Source organism: Antennarius striatus, chromosome 1 (genome assembly GCF_040054535.1).
Source record: "Antennarius striatus isolate MH-2024 chromosome 1, ASM4005453v1, whole genome shotgun sequence".
Taxonomy (NCBI): Eukaryota; Metazoa; Chordata; class Actinopteri; order Lophiiformes; family Antennariidae; genus Antennarius; species Antennarius striatus.
The window spans coordinates 31,099,780-31,118,262 of record NC_090776.1 but is presented as its reverse complement, the minus strand read 5'-3'; the positions used below and the strand labels follow the sequence as shown (position 1 = coordinate 31,118,262).

Sequence of the window (18,483 nt, the reverse complement as noted above, 5' to 3'; positions counted from 1 at the left end):
ATCAAAATGTTTGCTGATATTTAACAGACATCTGAAAAGCTTACATAAAGTATAACATCACTTATGATCAGCGGTAAATGAAGACTGAAATCGAAGATAAACCGAGTCAACAAAAGTTAATAGTTAGCCGAAAATCGTAATATCGACACTCGATTGCTTTCAACTGGTCGACGGGGTGAAAGTTGAAAGTTCGCTTGCAAGGGGGCACGTGCTCGCTGAGAAGTCGTAAGTGTTCCTGGACCGGTTTACAAAGTTGTTTTAAATGAATGAGGCTACATTTGAATGGCTAGCTCACATACAGCCTCACTATTAGCTCCTTCTGCTTCCAGCTACAGTATTCAGCGACACAGCTAGCCGTGTTCTGTCCAGCGGGTCAGCGTGGAGGGAGCTAAAGGCCCGAGCAGAAAATAATTACATGTAGACTGAAAATACGTGTCGGTGAGCATGAGCTGAAAATGTCTTATATCATCTGATGGCACGGAATGATAACATAATGTACAAAAACTAATCCTTCCATTCCGGGATAAACTGTAAATGTGGGATTTTATGTCATTTTGAACATAAATAATGGCGGTGGTTGACCATTGAGCAGACGTTTAGTACAGCCTTATCAGGGTCGCTACGTGTGTGAGCGTCAGCATTGACATGTTATGTCCTGTGAAGTTCATGTTCAACAAAAGTCACAACTCCAGTTCCAAAAGTAGAGCTTCGTTGTTGGCCACCAGTAATTCATCATATCAAAAGAATCAGAATCAGGAGAAATCTCTGCACCAAAGCCTGAAAGATGAAACTCAGCGCTCAACACTAGTGATTTTTGATGTCAGGGGGAACTGCGTCATAAACTGATGTGATTCTATGAAGCATCTTAGTATGTGGGTTCAGACTGGTCAGATAACTATGGAAGCCATAGAAAAGGAAGAACACCAGTTCCATCAATCTCCTTAAAAAAATTATTAACTATTAATCCCCAAAGGGAAATTAGAAGTCCACTCTACACACAGGTTAGTAGTTGCATGGATCTATATACTATAGTGTGTACAGGCCACTAACACACACAAGGGGCCTGTGGTAGTGATGAGCCTGAATCACTTGAGCCAACTGGTTCGAAAATGGGTTCATTACTCGAAGCTTCAGTTATAGTGACCTCTCCTGGCCAAGTTCAAACCTGAACTGCAAGTTAGTTTGACAAGAAGCTTTCAACTACACACATGCACCATCATCTCCTTTTTGCTTGGACTTAAAGCGTCTTTCATTTTAAATGTTGATATACCCTAGACTGAATATTATATTCGATGCACTTATAATAATGACAAATGTGTGGAGTGTTGTTGAGGAGCGAATGCAGGGAAAATCTGGTATTGGTTGGGTGTGCTTGTGCAACTATGGAAGGGCTGATAATTTGGGATGAGGGTGATCAAAGATTTTTATTGAGATACATTACTTTTTCAACAGTATTTGGATTAAGTCTGTTTCTTTTTTTAGTCACAATTTCTCCACATTTGGAGAAGACTCGTTCACATGGAACAGATGAAGCTGGCATGCATAAATTTTTTTTTGCCAGTTTAAACATATTTGGGTATACATTCTGGTGGTTCTTCCAGTAATCCACTGGTCTTCTGACCTGGCCAGTGGTGGTTCGGTCAAATACCGCTGACCCTCCACAGTTGCGTCTGCAGTAGCATTCCTTGCCCTCCTTGCTTCCGATGCAACGCAACAGCAACAACAACTCTCCGACCAAAAACCCACAAACGGGGCATTTTCCAGAGCGTATATAAAGGAGTTTTGGCGCTAACATTCAAACCTGTCACAGGTGAGGAAACGTGTCAGTGAATGACCTCCTTGGACCGCGAACCAGTCAGGTGGTTCCCTCGGGAAACGAAGCAGTTGCTGCTTTGGACGTCATTGTCATGTGACTGTCTTCCGCCCCAAAGCAAGCTCCAAAGCAGTGGTTCTATTGAATTGTAGTTCTGGGGTTTGAAACGTGTACCGAAGCTTCAGTGTCAAACTGCCATCACTAGCCTGTGGGCATCCAGGTAGAGTGGTGGGCAGCTCCTTCATGGTGCGCCTCCAATGAGCAACTTTTATTGTAAAGGGGACGGCACCTTGCTCAAGGGCGCCCCGGCAGTGCTTGGGAGGTGAGCTGATGCCTCCCACTGTCAGCTCACACTCCGAAGTGCCTGGACGGGAACTGGAATTGAACCGCCCATCTTGGGAACATTGGATGATGTGTTCTACCGCTGAGCCATTGCCACCCCTTGTTGCTATTGTTCATCATAGATGTTTTTTTAAAAACATTAATGCCGGCATGCCCATCAGTCCAGCATCTTTTCAAGCCTTTAATCTGTGGCAGTCCTCTGGTCCTGTCCAGTACTAAAGCAACGTAGAATTTATAGTTGCACAATACTGCTTTTGATTGCGAAGCGTTAAACATGTACTTCAGTATATTTTACTAATCGTACGTTAATATCTGTAAAACTTATTCTTTTATGTAGTAAATTAATGTGAACGAGAGCACAACAGTTACCAAAAGCAGCAATATTTGGGGAAAATTTTTTTTTCAGGAGTGGATGAAGGTGAATGTCTTGTGCCTGAGGTGGATCTTTTCTTCACTGTTTTGTGTTGTTTTGTGGATGTTTGCACTTACCAGTATATTTTAATGTAAAGCACACATATCTGTTGTCATGGTTGCTGTGCCCCCGCCCCCTCGACGTCTACTCCCCTTGAATGGATTTCATACTGATTATACTCCCTTATTTAATGTTTATACCTTTGTGATTTTCTCGTTTGTTGTGTTTACTCTCACTGCCACTGAGTCATTTCTCCACTCCTGATCAGGATTGCACAGCAGTGGCACCAACTGTAGCCATGGCTGCCATCTATTCCGGTATCCCTCTAAAACTCAAGTGTCCTCAGACTCCGTGGGAGGACAAGTTAAAGCTGGCACGTTTTGCTTGGATCTCCACTCAGTGCTTATTGCCAAATAAAGAACAGGTAAATGTGGAAGCTGTGTTACAAAATATTTGTGTGATGTAATACTTCTCTCTTGTGCTGCACAATGCATCACTCAGTGTGAACGGTTGTGCTTGGTGGTGTTGTTGTTTTTCCTACTCCTACCATGATATCTGCCTTCTTATGCATTAATAAACTAACGTGGCCCAGTCCTGTGCCAAACTTTAGTGATCCAATAGTCCTGAAGGAGGAACTGCAGTAACGCTCTGAAAATTAAAAGAAAAATAGATTAGGTGTATCTCCTCTGAAATTGTTTCCTATATTGACCATACAGTTACTGTGCTGTAGTCTGATCCAGGCATTATTTGAAGTGTCAAATATCAACCATGCAGTTCATAAAATGCTTCACTGTTAACAGTGCTGTCAAGAAATTCAGCAAAATCTCACAATATAATGTTCTTTCAAAAAAATCTGGTGTCCTGATAGATGTAGTGAGTTATAGCATTGTGTCTCTATCATGTTAATAATGGCAAACAAAGTGAGAGAAAACATTTAAATATCAGTTTCTTACTTATGTAAACTAACTAAAGTAAATTTAACATATCTCTATGAATTTCACATGTGGCCAGAAATTTGTCTTGATAGCAGCATAGCATATGCCTGAAACCATTAATTTATTTGTGTGTGCTGGGGCCAGGAAACACCTCAAAACTTGCAAGGCAGGAAACACTGTAGTGAAGACCAGTTATTTAGAAGAGATAATTAATTCAAGTACTGTCGCCTCACAACACGGCGGTTCCGGGTTGGAGTCCCGCTCTGTGCGGAGTTTGCATGCTCTCCCCGTGTCTGGGGGGGTTCTCTCCGGGTTCTCTGGCTTCCTCCCACCTCCAAAAACATGTGCTTCAGGTTGATTGGCCAGTCCCAAATTACCCGTGGGAATGAGTGTGTGTGTGTGGTTGTCTGTCTTTTTGTGTGGCTCCGCGGTGCACTGGCGTCGTACTCGGATCGTCCCCCACCTCACGCCCTATGCCAGTTGGGATAGGCTCTAGTTCCCCATGACCTGCTGTGGCGGATGAAGCGCCAGAAAATGTACAGATGGATGGATTAATTCAAGAACTGGTTTGGGTGGTGCTGATGACAAACCCTGAAAACTTTTTACTGGTCTCATTGTTTTCCTCTTAAATTCTTCCTCATTCTCCCTTTTGTCTTCCTGTTGACAACATACTCGTAGATGCATGCAGCGCTGTGGCTTGATCAAAATGATCATGATGTGCCACCGGTGGCGAAGGTTGTGCGTTTAGGCATCGTTCTTCCTTTTTACCTGCTTCAAACTGGTGGCGTCAGTCTGATTTGAGAAACCTGATTAGTTGATTATGTTATTCATGTGTCTACTGTACATTTACTTATCACCCATTTATATGTAATATGCTTCCTGATTGAGCCTAACATAATTTTATAATCTTATAAAAACACCTTTGTGCCACTACTGGGATACATGAAAAAGATTGGCTGTAGAAGTGAATTTAACAGCAGCGTGCGTACGGTTTGTCTACCGCCTGTTTGTGTTTCCTCTGTAGGTGCTTTTGGACTGGTGCACCCACGCTCTGACAGGCTGGTACAATCAGAAGGTGGTGTTTTCTCAGAACGTTTTGGAAGGATTGTGGTTTTACCTGGATGATCTCCTTCACAGCACGAAGCTCCACTCTCTCGTTAAACAGGGCAAGACCATTACCCTTAGGCTTAACATGGCACAGGTGAGCTGACAATTCCCAAATGAAAACACTCCCACAAATTTTGTGATTGTTACCATATTATCACTTCTTGAACTAGTTCATTGAACCCTAGAAACAAGGTGCGTTAGCATAAGGTCTTACATGCGTCTCTTTTCTGTTTGCCTGTAGCTGCTGCTTGAACGTCTCCAGGAGTTTATATGTGCTCACACCAAGTCCCCGGTGGGTTTGTCCACTGTACTGAGTGTCTGTCAGGGCCTCCTCTCTTCTCCTGTCCTCTCCTCTGTTTTCATCACCAAGTATGAGCTCATGGTGGATCTCCTGGCTAAACTCTGCTCTGTGGCCTGCCATAAGCTACAACAGCCCGTACTCACAGAACCCACAATGGCTGAAGCAGCATATCAGGAAAATGTGACGACTGAGAGTCTTCAAACTTTGCATAGCAACTTGGACAGCTCCCAAATAGAGATGATCATTGAAAGTTCTTCAGATCAGCTAGAACTAGAGGCCAAGAAATCTCCCAAATCAAAGGGAAACCGGTCAGCTAATTTATTTGACGTACTGCTTCAGGTGCTGTCTTGTTATTTGTCAGTTCAGCGACAACAAGCCAATTCTAACCGAGTCTTCACCATGGTAATCAACCACCTGATCCAGACTTTAGTAGTTCTCAGACACCTGCTGACCTCTGGGGACTGTGCTACTGTTCACACACAGCTGGATCTCCATCAGCAGCTGTGCAAAGACATCCGTGTAAAGATAGACACCGTCCTGCAGTTGGCTCTGTTTCCACCTGAGCACCTGAACTCCTATAAGGAAGAGCTCCTGCCAGGTAAAGAAGATTCTGGGAAACGTGGTGCTGGAGGGGCAAAAGGTCCCTTAAAACCGGTCATTGCTATCATTTCCAAACTGGATGCTCAAGGTTACTGCCAGCCATCGCTCCACTACCCTGTGAAGTCCATCACATTATCACTGCTGTTTAAATTCTTTCTGGAAAGCTACAGAAAAGGGAGAGGAGATGGTGAAGAAGCACACCGGATGCTGTGTTTCTATTTTTTCACCAGGTTGGCCCTTGCCTTGGATGTAGCTGTTGATGGACACTGTCTTACATCTGCCAAAGCAGATCAGTCTGTTTCTGTGACCCGTGGGCAGAAACCACCCCCAAACCTCTTTTCCCCAGAGAACTGGTGCCTAGCTCTGTTGACTGTAGAGTCCTTGTTAAGCCAGGCTCTGTCAGCTGATATTTACAATGTTGCAGCAGACAGGATAAGACATGAAGAAGTCCAACTCAACTTTTATAGAGCACTGGGAAAAATGCTCTTAAACCAGGCCCAGCCAAGGTAAAAAAATAATAATATACGGTACAAATAAGCATTTCTTGATTTCAAAAGTAAAAGATGAAGATTTAAAAGTATTTTGAGTCATGCTTTTCTGACAAGTTTTTTTGTAATACTCTAATTACATTTGATCATGTTGTCTTTCAGCATCCCTGCATGGTATCGCTGTTTAAAGGTGCTTCTGACTCTGAACCATCTGATTCTTGAACCCAGCCTCGACCAACTGTTATCTTCAGTTTGGATCAATTCTGAATGCATGGACTCGCGAGTGCAACGGGCCAGACAGGTCTTTAATCCTGAGTTTCATTAGGTTTTTCACCAATGTGATTTTCTGCCCCATAATTTGATACTACCTCAAACAGATTACTTTTGACTGAGACAAACTATTTCCCAACAGCTCGTGGTTTGCAGTCTCTTCCAGACCTACACTAGGCTTCGACAGCTGCCACGCCTCTTCTCAGAGCTTCTGTCTGTGATCTGTGAGCCATCCTTGGACCACAATCGTCCTCCACTGCTATCTGACAGCATCTCCGCATCACTCAGGACTTGCCTCCTGGACACTCCCCCTTCTCAGGGTCTAGAAGTCTGCACATTAGTGTTGGAGAGCATCAAGGGGAGTATTCTACCTGAACTGGTGAGGGAGGAAATGGAGATGGAAATTGATGGTGGAACACATGGAATAGGAATGGCAAACGAGCTACAACATAGAGAAGATGCATCTCTGAAGCTATTCTCCCTCTGCCAACTTCTTCAAGTTGTTTTATTTAGCCTGAAGACTCTAGATCACACCTCTTCTCTTCCCATAATCAGGCAGAGCAAGTGCCTGATGGAGGAGGTACAACATGTTGTTAAAGATTTACTTCATCTGTTGAAAAATGAAAATAAGACTGTAAAAACAAATACAAATTCAGTTCCAAAGACTCCAAGGAAAGGGAAGAAGAAGGTAAACCTCAAAGAGTCAGAGAGTGTCTCCGAGTCTAAAATAGGAGCACCGTGGGAACATAAGACCCAAGAGGCTGCTCTCCTACTCCAATACACCTGGGTGGAAGTTGACACACTCTTCTCTACCCACTGCAGCAAATACTTACCTCTTGACTCAGCCCAGACAACAGCTAACAAGACTGAATGTTGTGCTCCAAGTCTAACAAATATAGATAATATTATATCTGGTGAGATTTTTCCAGAACATCTACAAGCCTCCTGCAGCCCCATGAGCAGTTTGCTGCTTAAACATCTGGCTTTGCAACAGATGAAGAAAGTTTTTTTAGATACCCCCTCACTTTTGGAGCCCACCAGTGCTGCAGTACTAAGCAGGGCGACCAAGTTTATTTTAGCTGAATCCAAGTTCAGAACGAGTCCAGATAGAGAGCAGGTGTGGGATGGGCAAATAGGGAGTGTGAACGCTGGAACATACCTTGTCTCTCACTGGTATCTTATCACCTCCAATTTGCCTTTGATCACTCCCTACATGAATGGAGATGATGTGGACTTCCTGGCAGGTTCAATTGTCAGTTCAGTCCTCAACATGCAGAGCGGTGGAGGAAAGCATTCACTTAGTGGTCTGACTGTCTCTGGCATATCTTCACAGCTTCTCCAAAGTCCTGTTTTTGCTGAGTTGCCTTCACTTTTTTCTGCAACAGTTCGTTTCCTTACACAAAAGATCATTGGTGTATTGAAGGCAGCACATGTACCTAAAGTTTGTCCTCTGCGCTTCCAGTTTACGGAGACAGGAGTGGGAAAGAAGTCTTTTGAGAGAGATACAAGTCAGCTTCTCAACATAGTGGACAAAACGACTATAGTTGAGGATATATTGACCTCCTTAAAGACCAGTGAGGTGGCCGTATTACTGAGTGACACACAGAGAGAGGAAATTATAAACTTTGTCCAAATATTAACACAGCTAAACCAGGACGGGATAAACTCTGAGGATCTCTCCGAAATCTTCCTTCTCCTCTTCTTCACGCTCACCTCCACCTCCAGTCAGTCAGACCAGACAGCTGCAGACCCTCCTGGATCTGGAAGCGATGTAGTATTCCTGGTGAAGCTGATCAGAATTCTGAATCGTCTCCTAGAGGGTCGGAACTTCCACAGTGTTTTGAAGCACATCCACGGTGGCACTCTGCTGCAGGCTGCAATGTCTTCTCTTCTGAGGCGTAGCAACAACGTAAGACATCAAACCAAATGCAGCCCTGATTGGTTGGATTTAATCAAAGCAGTGCAGACCTTCATCAGCTGCTCAGTCCAGTTGATTATAGTCAGAAATAGCAGCGTTCGACTCAATCTGGACCAGTTTGGTACTTATCTGACCAGTAAGGAAGTGACCAGTGGACAAGTTGTGGCTCAGCGATCAGAGGCTGTGTCTGGTAAAGCAGATGTGGGAGCGTCCATCTCGTCTGTTCATCTCCTGCTGGCATCACTGACCACTTTCTCACAAACAATGTCCTCCAACTTAGGAAGAAGTAAACCAATGGATCAGACTCTGAGGCAAATGCTCATAAGAATGACCGCTTCACTGGGACCTGCTGTAGAGTGGATTTTAAAGGCCCAGACTCTCAGTCAGACAGGCATCCAACCACCCAGCATCCTTGGTCAGGCTTTTGTCGTAGAGGTTGTTACTGTCATGCTGCAGTGTGAACTATCCACTCTGTCAGTGGAGGAAGAGAACAATCAGAAGAACCCCAAATTGACCCATATGGGTCTCTATCAGAGCTTCTGCCAGCAGATCCTCAAAGAAATAAGTTCTGCCCAAAGGCCCATGGACTTCCTGCTTTCCTCTCTTCATTTCTTGTCCATATTTTACAAAGCTGTGAAGAAGGTGGAGGGAGAGAACAAGCAAGGAGAGGAGACGAAGGGAGGAAAGGAAATCGATGAATTGTACATGCAGATGGTGCAGAGAGTGCACAGACTGCTGACAGGTAGGGAACATTTAGGTTTACACAGTACCAGACTTTGAATATACTGCTCTTGACACAGTAGCTCTTTCGATACCATATCTAAAATGAACAAAAGACAGAGAAGCAAAAGTATAAAAAATTTTATTCCATCAAAGAAAGTCACTGACAGAAACAACATGTCTTTGGTGGTGTGCATTTCTCTGCGTCCCTGAGTGGAGCTCAGTGTACATCTGTTTTTACAGCTTAGAATTTTTCAATTCTGTTAAATATGGATATTGTATAATTTTAAATATCAAAAGTATTGATGCTTTAGCACTTTTAACAACTTTATTAAGGCCAAACATTCACCTGTGTACACTTGGTCAGTGTTGCTTGTCCATTCTGTCTATCGCACACATTGTCATGATTTTATAACATGCTTTATTCTACTTCAGCCTAATTTGACAAATGGAAGTTTCTTCTCATTGTCCTTTTTCTGTTGACCCAACAATATATGAAGCATTTTAATATTAAATGAGATTGTCTTATAATAATCTGTCTCCAACGTTTATAAATGTGTTGGACAAATATAAATATAACATTAATGGAGCATTTACAGCAGAGCTCTTGTTGTTTTTCAGTTGTACAGTACAACATATCCTGAATGGAACACGTTCTCACTTTACTTTCAGTGTCTTGGCTGTCTTCGAATAATGTTTGTGAGCTGGAGCCAGCCGTGGAGGAGCTGCTGCAACGCCTGGTGGAGAAGAGTACCACAGATCAGTTCAACCTGATGCTGCTGACGATCAACAAACATCTCGCCTCTGGTCCACTGGTGACTGGAAACTATAGGGTGAGGTCAAGGTCAAGCCCAATAGCTTGTTCTCTTATTTTTCATTTATAAATGTGACTTGTTTGACACTCATTACCCAAAGATATCATTATAGACAAGCTGAATGTTGAATGAACGAAAAAAATGTTCACGCCATTCACTCATTGGTGAATAAGGTAAACTGAACACTTGGTCAGATTTAGTTATTGAAACGAATTTATACATAACCTTAAGGTTTGCGTAATATATAAGGTTTGTTTGGCGCTTCCATATTCTTGCCATGGTGACTTTTTTGTTTTATTCCAATCATCTTAACCGAGACGCTGTACGTCTTTTTCTCTTCTGCAGGAGGTGCTGTCGGCTGTAGTCCTCATCAAGCTGCTGTCCTGCTGTCAGTTACCTGAACCCTGCTCTAAAGCTCTGTGGCTCTTTATACCACAGATTCTATCTGCTATGGTGGTGAGAAAACATTACTGATCCTGTGCCTGTAGGTGTGGGACACTTAATGGGACACAACCACATTTTACAGGGAAACCCTGTTTCTTTACCGTGCACATGATAATAAACACTTTGAATCCGTGTTGCTGGTGTTGTTGATCTTAGTGAGATCTGTGATTCTCATACTATAAAATCATCATGTGTGCTGTGTTAGTTTTTTCATTAACTCTGTCTCTTTGTGTGTTACAGTTCTTAATGAGATGGTCCAGTCAGGATGTCTCTCTGACACTACCGTTTACCATTCCTACTGTGATGTCGATGACAACCCTGCTCCGTCAAGGGGAGGGGCTCATCGCAAACCCTCATCATGTGATCTTGGCTATTGGAGGACTCCATTTTGTGCCACTTGACCGCTTGACCCCATCCGTTTACCAGTCGGCGTTCCTGAGTGTTCATGAGGCGTTGTTTGCCATAATCCAGTGTCATCCTCAGGTATTAACATACAGATAAGTGGAAGGAGGAACTCAACTCAGAGATGAATCCAAAATGGATTCATTTGTATGGTGGTATCACATTTTTTTCACGTTACATAGAAATAGATAAATAGACTTTGTTTTAATTTGGCGCTGCTAGACTATACTGGATATATTGAAATGATTTTTTTTTTAAAAACAGCATTTTTTGTTGTTGTTACACTAACTAGTTGGTATAACCCCTCCCCACTTTTGGGGTCAAGTCTATCCTTTTATAATCTGAACGTCCTTATAGGTCAAGACGCCTGTATGGAATTTATGTTTTAAATTAAATGGAAACTGAGCTTTCAGGATGTCCCACAGAATTGTTGCTTTAAACAAAAACACAAAACACAATCAAGCTTTAGCGTCACAAAACCTTCAAGTGTTGTACAGCTTTTATCATAAGTGCTTGTGTTGAACTCAAGTGTCAAACAGAACAAGTTCCCTTCAAAAAGCCTTCGCATCCACTTTTCAGCACACAGAATAACACAGCTGGTTGATATCAGATGTTTGTGGATGAAGAAGATTGAAGGGGCAGGGGATACATTTATAGGGAAAAAGAATAAAAAAAGTGATGTGATGATGTGGAATAAAATACTCTAATGTGATTTGAACATGATAAAGGCGGACAAACAGCTTCAGGACAAAACAAAGAGAGGGTTGGGAGCTAGGAAAGGAGATGTGATGGGACCAAGGCGGGAGGGCGAAATGAGAGGTAGGAGAGCTGGCAGACGGGATAGGTTGGCATGGAGCTGGTTTAAGTTGATGGAAACCATTACTGGGCTCCACACAGAGCTGATGACATCACCTACCGCTTGTTTGTATTCTTTTTTTCTAACCTTGACTGGAAAACAGAGAGATGAAGTTTTGTACATTGGTGCAAATACAGTCCTCATGGAAATCAAGTCATTTTTGGATTGTTTATGAATGTTGTGTTATAACTGAACTTATAATTTGTGTTATACCAGCAATGAAAATTGGGACCGGCACAATAAGACACTGGCTTGTGTCCTCTTGTGGCTACATTACCAGCAATGAAAATGATGTAGATGAATAACATTGGCCTGTTGATTCCAAATTTGAAAAGGGGTTTTCTGTTCAACTTGTAACCCATCACTTAACCGCCTTTTTAATTTGATCACATGATTCTGTAAATTTAGAAAAAAGAATCGTACATTAAATGCACCGCACCACATTTTTACAGATTTTGCAGGAGTTTTTATATATATATGATGGAATTAGGTCCTGTAGACATGAAAGTTTACTCTATACAATCTGTTCAGCTATCACTTATAGAGAAACATGTTGTCCGTCTATATGCTGTAACTACATATCCTAATGTGACAAATGTTCAACTTTTGAAATATATTTTGTAACCTTGCTAACCTTGTTTGTCTAGGTCATGTTGAAAGCAGCTCCATCCTTCTTAAATGTCTTCCATCGTCTGTTGACATCCATCATGCAGGAGGGTCGACAGCGAGGAGACGGCAACACAGGTAAACGCATCCGACACAGACAAGGACAACAAGTTGTGTTCTATTACTGTAAATTTAAAGGAAATACTTTACGAAGAAATATGCAGATTTTCAATTGATCTGATTGTCAAAACATATCTCCCTCACTTTCAATAGCATGCAGGCACGTGTTCCGTTATGGTTCTTGAGCAACATGTTTAAGTATCTGGACTTTTCATCATGTTTTTTTCTCTTAATTTCTGGTTGTACAGGCTTTAGCATAAACCTGTAATCAGTGTACACCAAATGCAGCAAGAGATGCATCCAAACCACTAAATCCTGGCTGTAAACCACTGTAAATATATCTGAGGCTCATGACTAAAAGAACTAATTTGATTTGCACACTGGTTATAAATCAAAATTGTTTTTTGTTCCTTTGAAGGTCCAGAGAGTGACGTGTATCTGGAGTGTTCCAGGTTGATTGAGAGGATGTATTCTCACATTACTACCACAGCTGAGAGCTTCACCACACTGTCAGCCTTCATGGTGGCTCATTACGTCACAGAGCTGCAGAAGGTATGCAAGCATGACCGAGGCAGCAGGCTCTGGGCTGATCCTTTGATCCAGCCCGGTTTGTCTGGTTGTGCATGTTGAGCTCTCTGACAGAGAGGGAGAAGCTCAGACTTTTGAAATGCCAAGTATCTGCTGTGCCAAGGTTGTTGGTGTTCATGGATGAGTGATGAGTAAACAGGACTAGGATTACTTGTAAGTTTTATGTTCACCACAGAGCAGTGAGTCACGTCTGGTTTGTGAACACGTCTCACTGCTACCAGACTGTATTTATCCAACTCAGCTTTTTCCTGCATTGAAAGAAAGACACTAAAGTATCCATCCAGACAGGCAGAAGTAGTGAGAGAGGTGTTTTGGAGTATTTGAGTTCTATGTGAGTCATCTAATAATCCTGAAATTGGAATTAAATTGTGCCTTTAATGGACCTTTTCGAAGAGATGGACCTCTCATGTAAGTGAGAGGTAATTTAGTTTGTAATGAAACTTCACCTGAGCTGACCTTTTCATGCAGCCTCCAGGTGTTGTTCCACCAGAGCAGAGCTGCAGTTCAAAAGGTGCAGTTTCTGGTAGCGTTTTAGAATATGGGGTACCTGTACTTGGTATTGAACTGAGCACTCATTTTTAACTCATGATGAACATTTAAAAAAAAAAAAATCAGAACGGAAGCAGCATAACCATCAGCATCCTCTGTTTTAGTTCATGCCTTGTGGGCTGCAACGTTCTGGGAGGCTCAGCACACCTCTAGATTTTTTTTTTCTCTAGATTTTTAGATTTGTAATTTCAGCTCCAATGTAAACAAAACTTCAACAACTTTTTCATTTTCTGTGTTATAGAATTCACAACTTTGTTTGGCATTCTAGCCATTAACATCTTACTTTTTGAAACAGAATTGACCATATTTGGACAAGAAAGTAGAATTGGGTCAATACACAACGTAGCCATAACCAAAAACAAAATGTAGTCTAAATTTATCATCGATGTTACTCTAAATGGGATCATAATTTGAAATTTTAAAATTGTGCTGTATACTGTCGTAAGCAAGATTACTTAACTTCTATTTTTCAAATACGGTTTTTGGAAGAATATACTTTTTATCAGCTGTTTCCAACAACAAATGGAAATGATGGGAATCATTCATTTTTAAACTGCTGAAAACTTAGTTAGCCGCAGCATCCTAAACCACGCACTCATTAGAAATGAATTTAATGAGGTAATAAATTAAGAGAAGTAGGGCCATATTATCTTAAGCTTACACAAGGTCTAGTCTATTTTTGAGATCACTGGAATCACGACTACCTGATTGTAATGGCAGGTTAATGGTTTTACTTTTTAAATCTTTCATCCATATTTTATTTTCAGTGCTTTCAGATCCAATCAGACTTGCACAGCTCGATCTGGCCACAAAAACCTTTATTTAACTGCTTGTAAAGTGTGCCTTAAATGCATTGGCTCTCCCCGATATTTATAATCGGTTTCAATATAAAAATCTGTCCTCTTCTTTCTTAAATTTAACTTCATTGAAGCAAGTAACTTCAAAAGGTAAGAACTTCTATGTGTGTGTCCTTCTTTTTCTGCCACCATTAATCAAGCTCACCATATGTGTCACACTGGACCAAAGGAAGTACTGTACAGTATCTTTAGACCCATAATTAGGATGGGACAGAAACACACACACACACACACACACACACACACACACACACACACACAACATAGAGAAAGGCAAAAAAAAATTTTAAATGAAGAAACGAAACCAGGACATGAAATACACAAACGTAGTGGAACATCCACTCCAGGTGGAAAATTGGCTTCTCGCTAGTTATTTCGACAAAGTACTAGTTGATGTTTTTTGTTTGCAAAGAAAAAAAAACCTTCAAAATAAACCACACCATTATGTGCTGCTGCCTTTGTATGTATGAACTGTTTTTTTATGTTGCCCTTGTTAGACACAGTCATCAGAACAGTCATTGTAAGGCCATTGTAAGCCTTCTGGTCATGGTTTGCAGCACCTGTGTACCTGTGGGGTGTTATGTTACCTGGATGAATATACACTCATTGTTGAAATTCACCCAAGCATGTTGTGCAGTTTTCTTTGAGCACAAAGGGCATTGTGGTAGGCATATGCTGTACAATGTATATGATTACCATAGACAGCAGATCCTGGTGTAGTTTACTCTTGTTGCCATGGTAGATGTGAAGTATTAGGCAATATATATTGTACTAGAGGGAACCCGTGTGAATTCCACGATAAAACAATAACATCAGACTTCATACCAAACATATAAAACAAATGTGTTGGTTTATAAACCAAACGCACCAACGTAGTCAAACATCACCGTGGTGACATAACGACTTTGTGTCGGCCAATCATGGATGGCGCTGGGCTGGCATTGTGAAGCCGTAGCTGAATGCTAGCAGGCTAACTGGAGAAAGAAAGCTAACTACTGGTGAGACTGGGAGAGGAGCTAACGCTAAAGGAAAAGGCTCCTGCCCAAAGAGCAGGTGTTCAAGAAATGTTAGAGAAGTGATGGTTCTGTTAGCGACTACATGAACACAACTGTATGGAGTTACTAAAGAGCGTTTGTCAGCCCCCCAGGAGCATTGTGGGTACTACATGGATTGTCCCATTCCAAACAGAAACCATATCTGGACAGACTGTTGGTGTTTTCTGTGTCGTTCTGTTTGGACTCTCTGCTCTGAACATGAACATTGTTAACAGTTCTGACTCTAGATGATGTGAACTCCATCAGAGGTATTTCTGCTCCTAACATAGCAGCAGATGTCTGACAACATATTATTCACCTGATTCCTTCTGGCAGATGTGCCGTGATTGGCTGGGCTTGATTGACAGGTAGTGGGTGGAGTTGGTGACAGTCTGAATCTGATACTTTCAAGTGAGCTTATTCAAATATATAGGTGAGGATGGCACTTCAAAATATTCTTTATGTCTTAATAATAATGATCCTTTATTTATCCCTCTTGGGGAAATTCTTTTTACACTCACATATGTATATATATATGTGTTAATTACACACATGTGATACAGGTTACAGGCCCCTGAACACAGCACACACTAGGGGCCTGTAGGCATGCAATTAGTAAGAGAGGACATACAGTGGTACAACGGAGGTGGAGTGACGGGTCGCGCCCCAATGAGCATCTTGTAGGGGGGACGGCGCCTTGCTCAAGGGCGCCTCGGCAGTGGCTGGGAGGTGAGCCGACACCTCCCACGATCAACTCACACTCCGGGATGTTCTGGCGGGAGCGGGATTCGAACCCCTGATGGCTGGGCAATCCTGTCTTCAAGACGATGGCTCTACCACTGAGCCACTGCCGCCCCATTTCTGAATCTTGTGATTCAGAAATGGTTTAGATCCTCTTTGTGTTCAGTTCAATTTAGAAAACATCTGTTATGATAGCTTATTGATTTACATGAGGACTTTATTTTTCTGCTGATGGTTTAAATCCATGTTTACCGACCCCTTCTGTAAACGCATCTCATACCTGTATTTTCTGTCTGCTCCCAGCTGAAGTAATGAAGTGATTATCAGTGTGGACTCTTTGTAGTGGTCAACATTCGTATTTAAATATCTACCGAAAGGATATGTGAGGCTGCCTGTCATTTTGTTACTCAAATCGAAGCATGAGATTATGAAGTTGGATGTGAGATTAAAGTGAATATTCAGTCATCCTGATTCATAATACATGAAGTAATGCAGTATTCCTGCCCCAGGAAGTCCCTTAATACAGACAATCAGTATCATGTTGCCTTTAATTAACTGAGAAAGAAAGAAACACAGTCTTGTGGAACATCAGGAAGCAGAGATTAGAATTGTGATTTCAACTAGTGAAACGAAGACTTATGGAAAGGACATGAACAGTGTTTGACAAATCCATCTGTCTTGCTTATTGCTATATTATGAGCAGTCTTTGCTCCTGTGCTCTCCTCCATTTTTTCTCCTGTTCCATTATTGCCCTCACGTTTACCTCTGCAGGTTACTCTGCGACCAGACATTAAGATGCATCTGACAGAGGGCATCTATCGGATTCTGGACCTCTGCATGGAGCGGGATATCAAGTTTCTAACGGCTGGACTGCACATGGGAGTCAGAGAGGTGTTCAATGAGCTGTACAGCAGCTACACTCATTACCACAAAGCGCAGAGGCAAGGAGAGGACAAGTACACTGTTTGACCTTTCAACCTTTGGTTTACCTGTCAATTAAACTCCATTTTGACCAGGTTGTAAACAGGTGGAAATCTTTCACAGGTGTTTCTTTTCATTGAGATGTCAAACAGCAGTTTGTAGATGCTACATGGTATGTAAACATAGACAACTGAATGCATAAAAATTTAATTCCTGTAAAAAGTTTATTATTATGTAAAGTATCTTTTATATGTTGCTTTTTGTTTTCTACCAAAATGTAACATCACTGATGTATTGAAAATTAAATTCTAACACATCCCAAGCCTGATTACTTGCTTTATTTTATTCAATATGTACACAATCATAAGCTATATTGTTCAAATCCTATTGGATGTTGTGTTTACTGCCAAATATTTTATCAGTTGTTTGTAATACCTAAATCACATCATAGATTTTACAATTTTTTTTACTTTTACTGACCACTACATGCTCAAAATCATTGAACACCTCGATGAAAACTACCTGTAAGACTTTGTAGACTATCATTTTGCCACTGCAGCAAATGTGACAGTAACTTTTCCTCACTTCTGTTACCTTGTACCTGCTCATGAGGGACTGTTGGTCTCTGGAGCATAAACAGTACAGTCGATCAAATACAGCTGACTTCATTTGATGCGTAAACAGGCTGCAGCTTCCAGCAGTGTTCCTGAGGGATCTTAGTCCATTCCTTGTGGGCAAAAAGCCACCAGATCTGACTTTATATGCTGCAACTCCCTTATTTTAACTCCCTTCAAAAACTATTTTCTGTGGGATTCAACTCTGATGAGTCTGACATCCACTCCAGAATGATCCAGGACTGAAACTTTTGTCAATTTCGACATAACACTGATCCAAAGGCTCATATTAGTGCTTTACTTGACATCCCTTGAAAAACGGTTTTATTTAATTGTTCAGTGTCCCAAAACCTCTGAACTGGATGGCTATGAACTACTTGACCTGACTTTTCTCATAATTTCTGTGGTTTCTGTGGTTTTAAAACAACTAAACTAGGTCAGTAATGGCTAGCACAGTACCTTATTTCCAAACGTGTGCTCTAATAGACAACTTGAATATTTGCTGTGATGCATCTGTAATACCAGTGTGGCGTGCCGTAGCATGCTAAGAGTACCGTAAAAATAAAGGTGAACAGAAAACATGGATTTGTAGGATCTTACAATCTTACTGTTTTGGAGAGTTTCAAGAATCAAATTTAAGGAAATAAGCAGAGAAAAACATACTTTTTTCTACTATTAATAGAAAACTCAAGACATGATAAACGCAGAAACATTTTTGAGGGTGTTCTGCACTTTAGTTCACATGGTAAGATGGAAAATACCTGTTTTTTCCCCCCAAATTTGTGACCCAAAGATTAAGTGTCATTATAAAATATATTCAGTATTTGTATAATGCAGGTCTATAAAACACATTTTATTTTACTATTGTGTGTCATCTGTAATATATGCCCCACTAGCTGTTTGCTGTTTTTAGGTTGATTGACAGTTGTTTTGCTTTCAGTTGTTGTTACAAAGGCTGGTGGGAAGTGACAACGCAGGTTTTTTATACTATAAATGTATCATCATAACTGACATTTTTATATGAAACCAA

General features: G+C 41.4%; 1 protein-coding gene across 3 annotated transcripts; it reads left to right on the top strand.

Moving 5' to 3' along the window:
• The first annotated feature begins 171 nt into the window (after positions 1–171).
• On the top strand, positions 172–17,149 carry urb2 (URB2 ribosome biogenesis homolog). 3 transcript variants are annotated; one of them, XM_068318408.1, is made up of 12 exons: positions 172–225; positions 2,836–2,991; positions 4,527–4,703; positions 4,851–6,016; positions 6,161–6,299; positions 6,411–8,928; positions 9,579–9,739; positions 10,067–10,177; positions 10,406–10,648; positions 12,071–12,167; positions 12,568–12,701; positions 16,690–17,149. In XM_068318408.1, the coding sequence occupies exons 2-12, from the start codon at positions 2,866–2,868 to the stop codon at positions 16,885–16,887; spliced, it is 5,070 nt and encodes a 1,689-aa protein (XP_068174509.1). In that variant the 5' UTR covers positions 172–225; positions 2,836–2,865; the 3' UTR covers positions 16,888–17,149. The 3 variants fall into 3 exon arrangements, 2 of the variants coding, with proteins under 2 accessions (XP_068174509.1, XP_068174508.1); XR_011036650.1 differs by lacking the exons at positions 172–225; positions 16,690–17,149 and adding exons at positions 247–438; positions 12,398–12,480 and having other exon boundaries at positions 12,568–12,700; XM_068318407.1 differs by lacking the exon at positions 172–225 and adding an exon at positions 247–438.
• Positions 17,150–18,483: the final 1,334 nt, after the last annotated feature.

Coding starts and splice junctions, on each gene's coding strand:
- urb2 (XM_068318408.1), top strand. CDS start 2,866: ATGGCTGCCATCTATTCCGGTATCCCTCTAAAACTCAAGTGTCCTCAG. Junction 4,704..4,850: donor TTAGGCTTAACATGGCACAG/GTGAGCTGACAA, acceptor GTTTGCCTGTAG/CTGCTGCTTGAACGTCTCCA. Junction 12,702..16,689: donor ACGTCACAGAGCTGCAGAAG/GTATGCAAGCAT, acceptor TTACCTCTGCAG/GTTACTCTGCGACCAGACAT.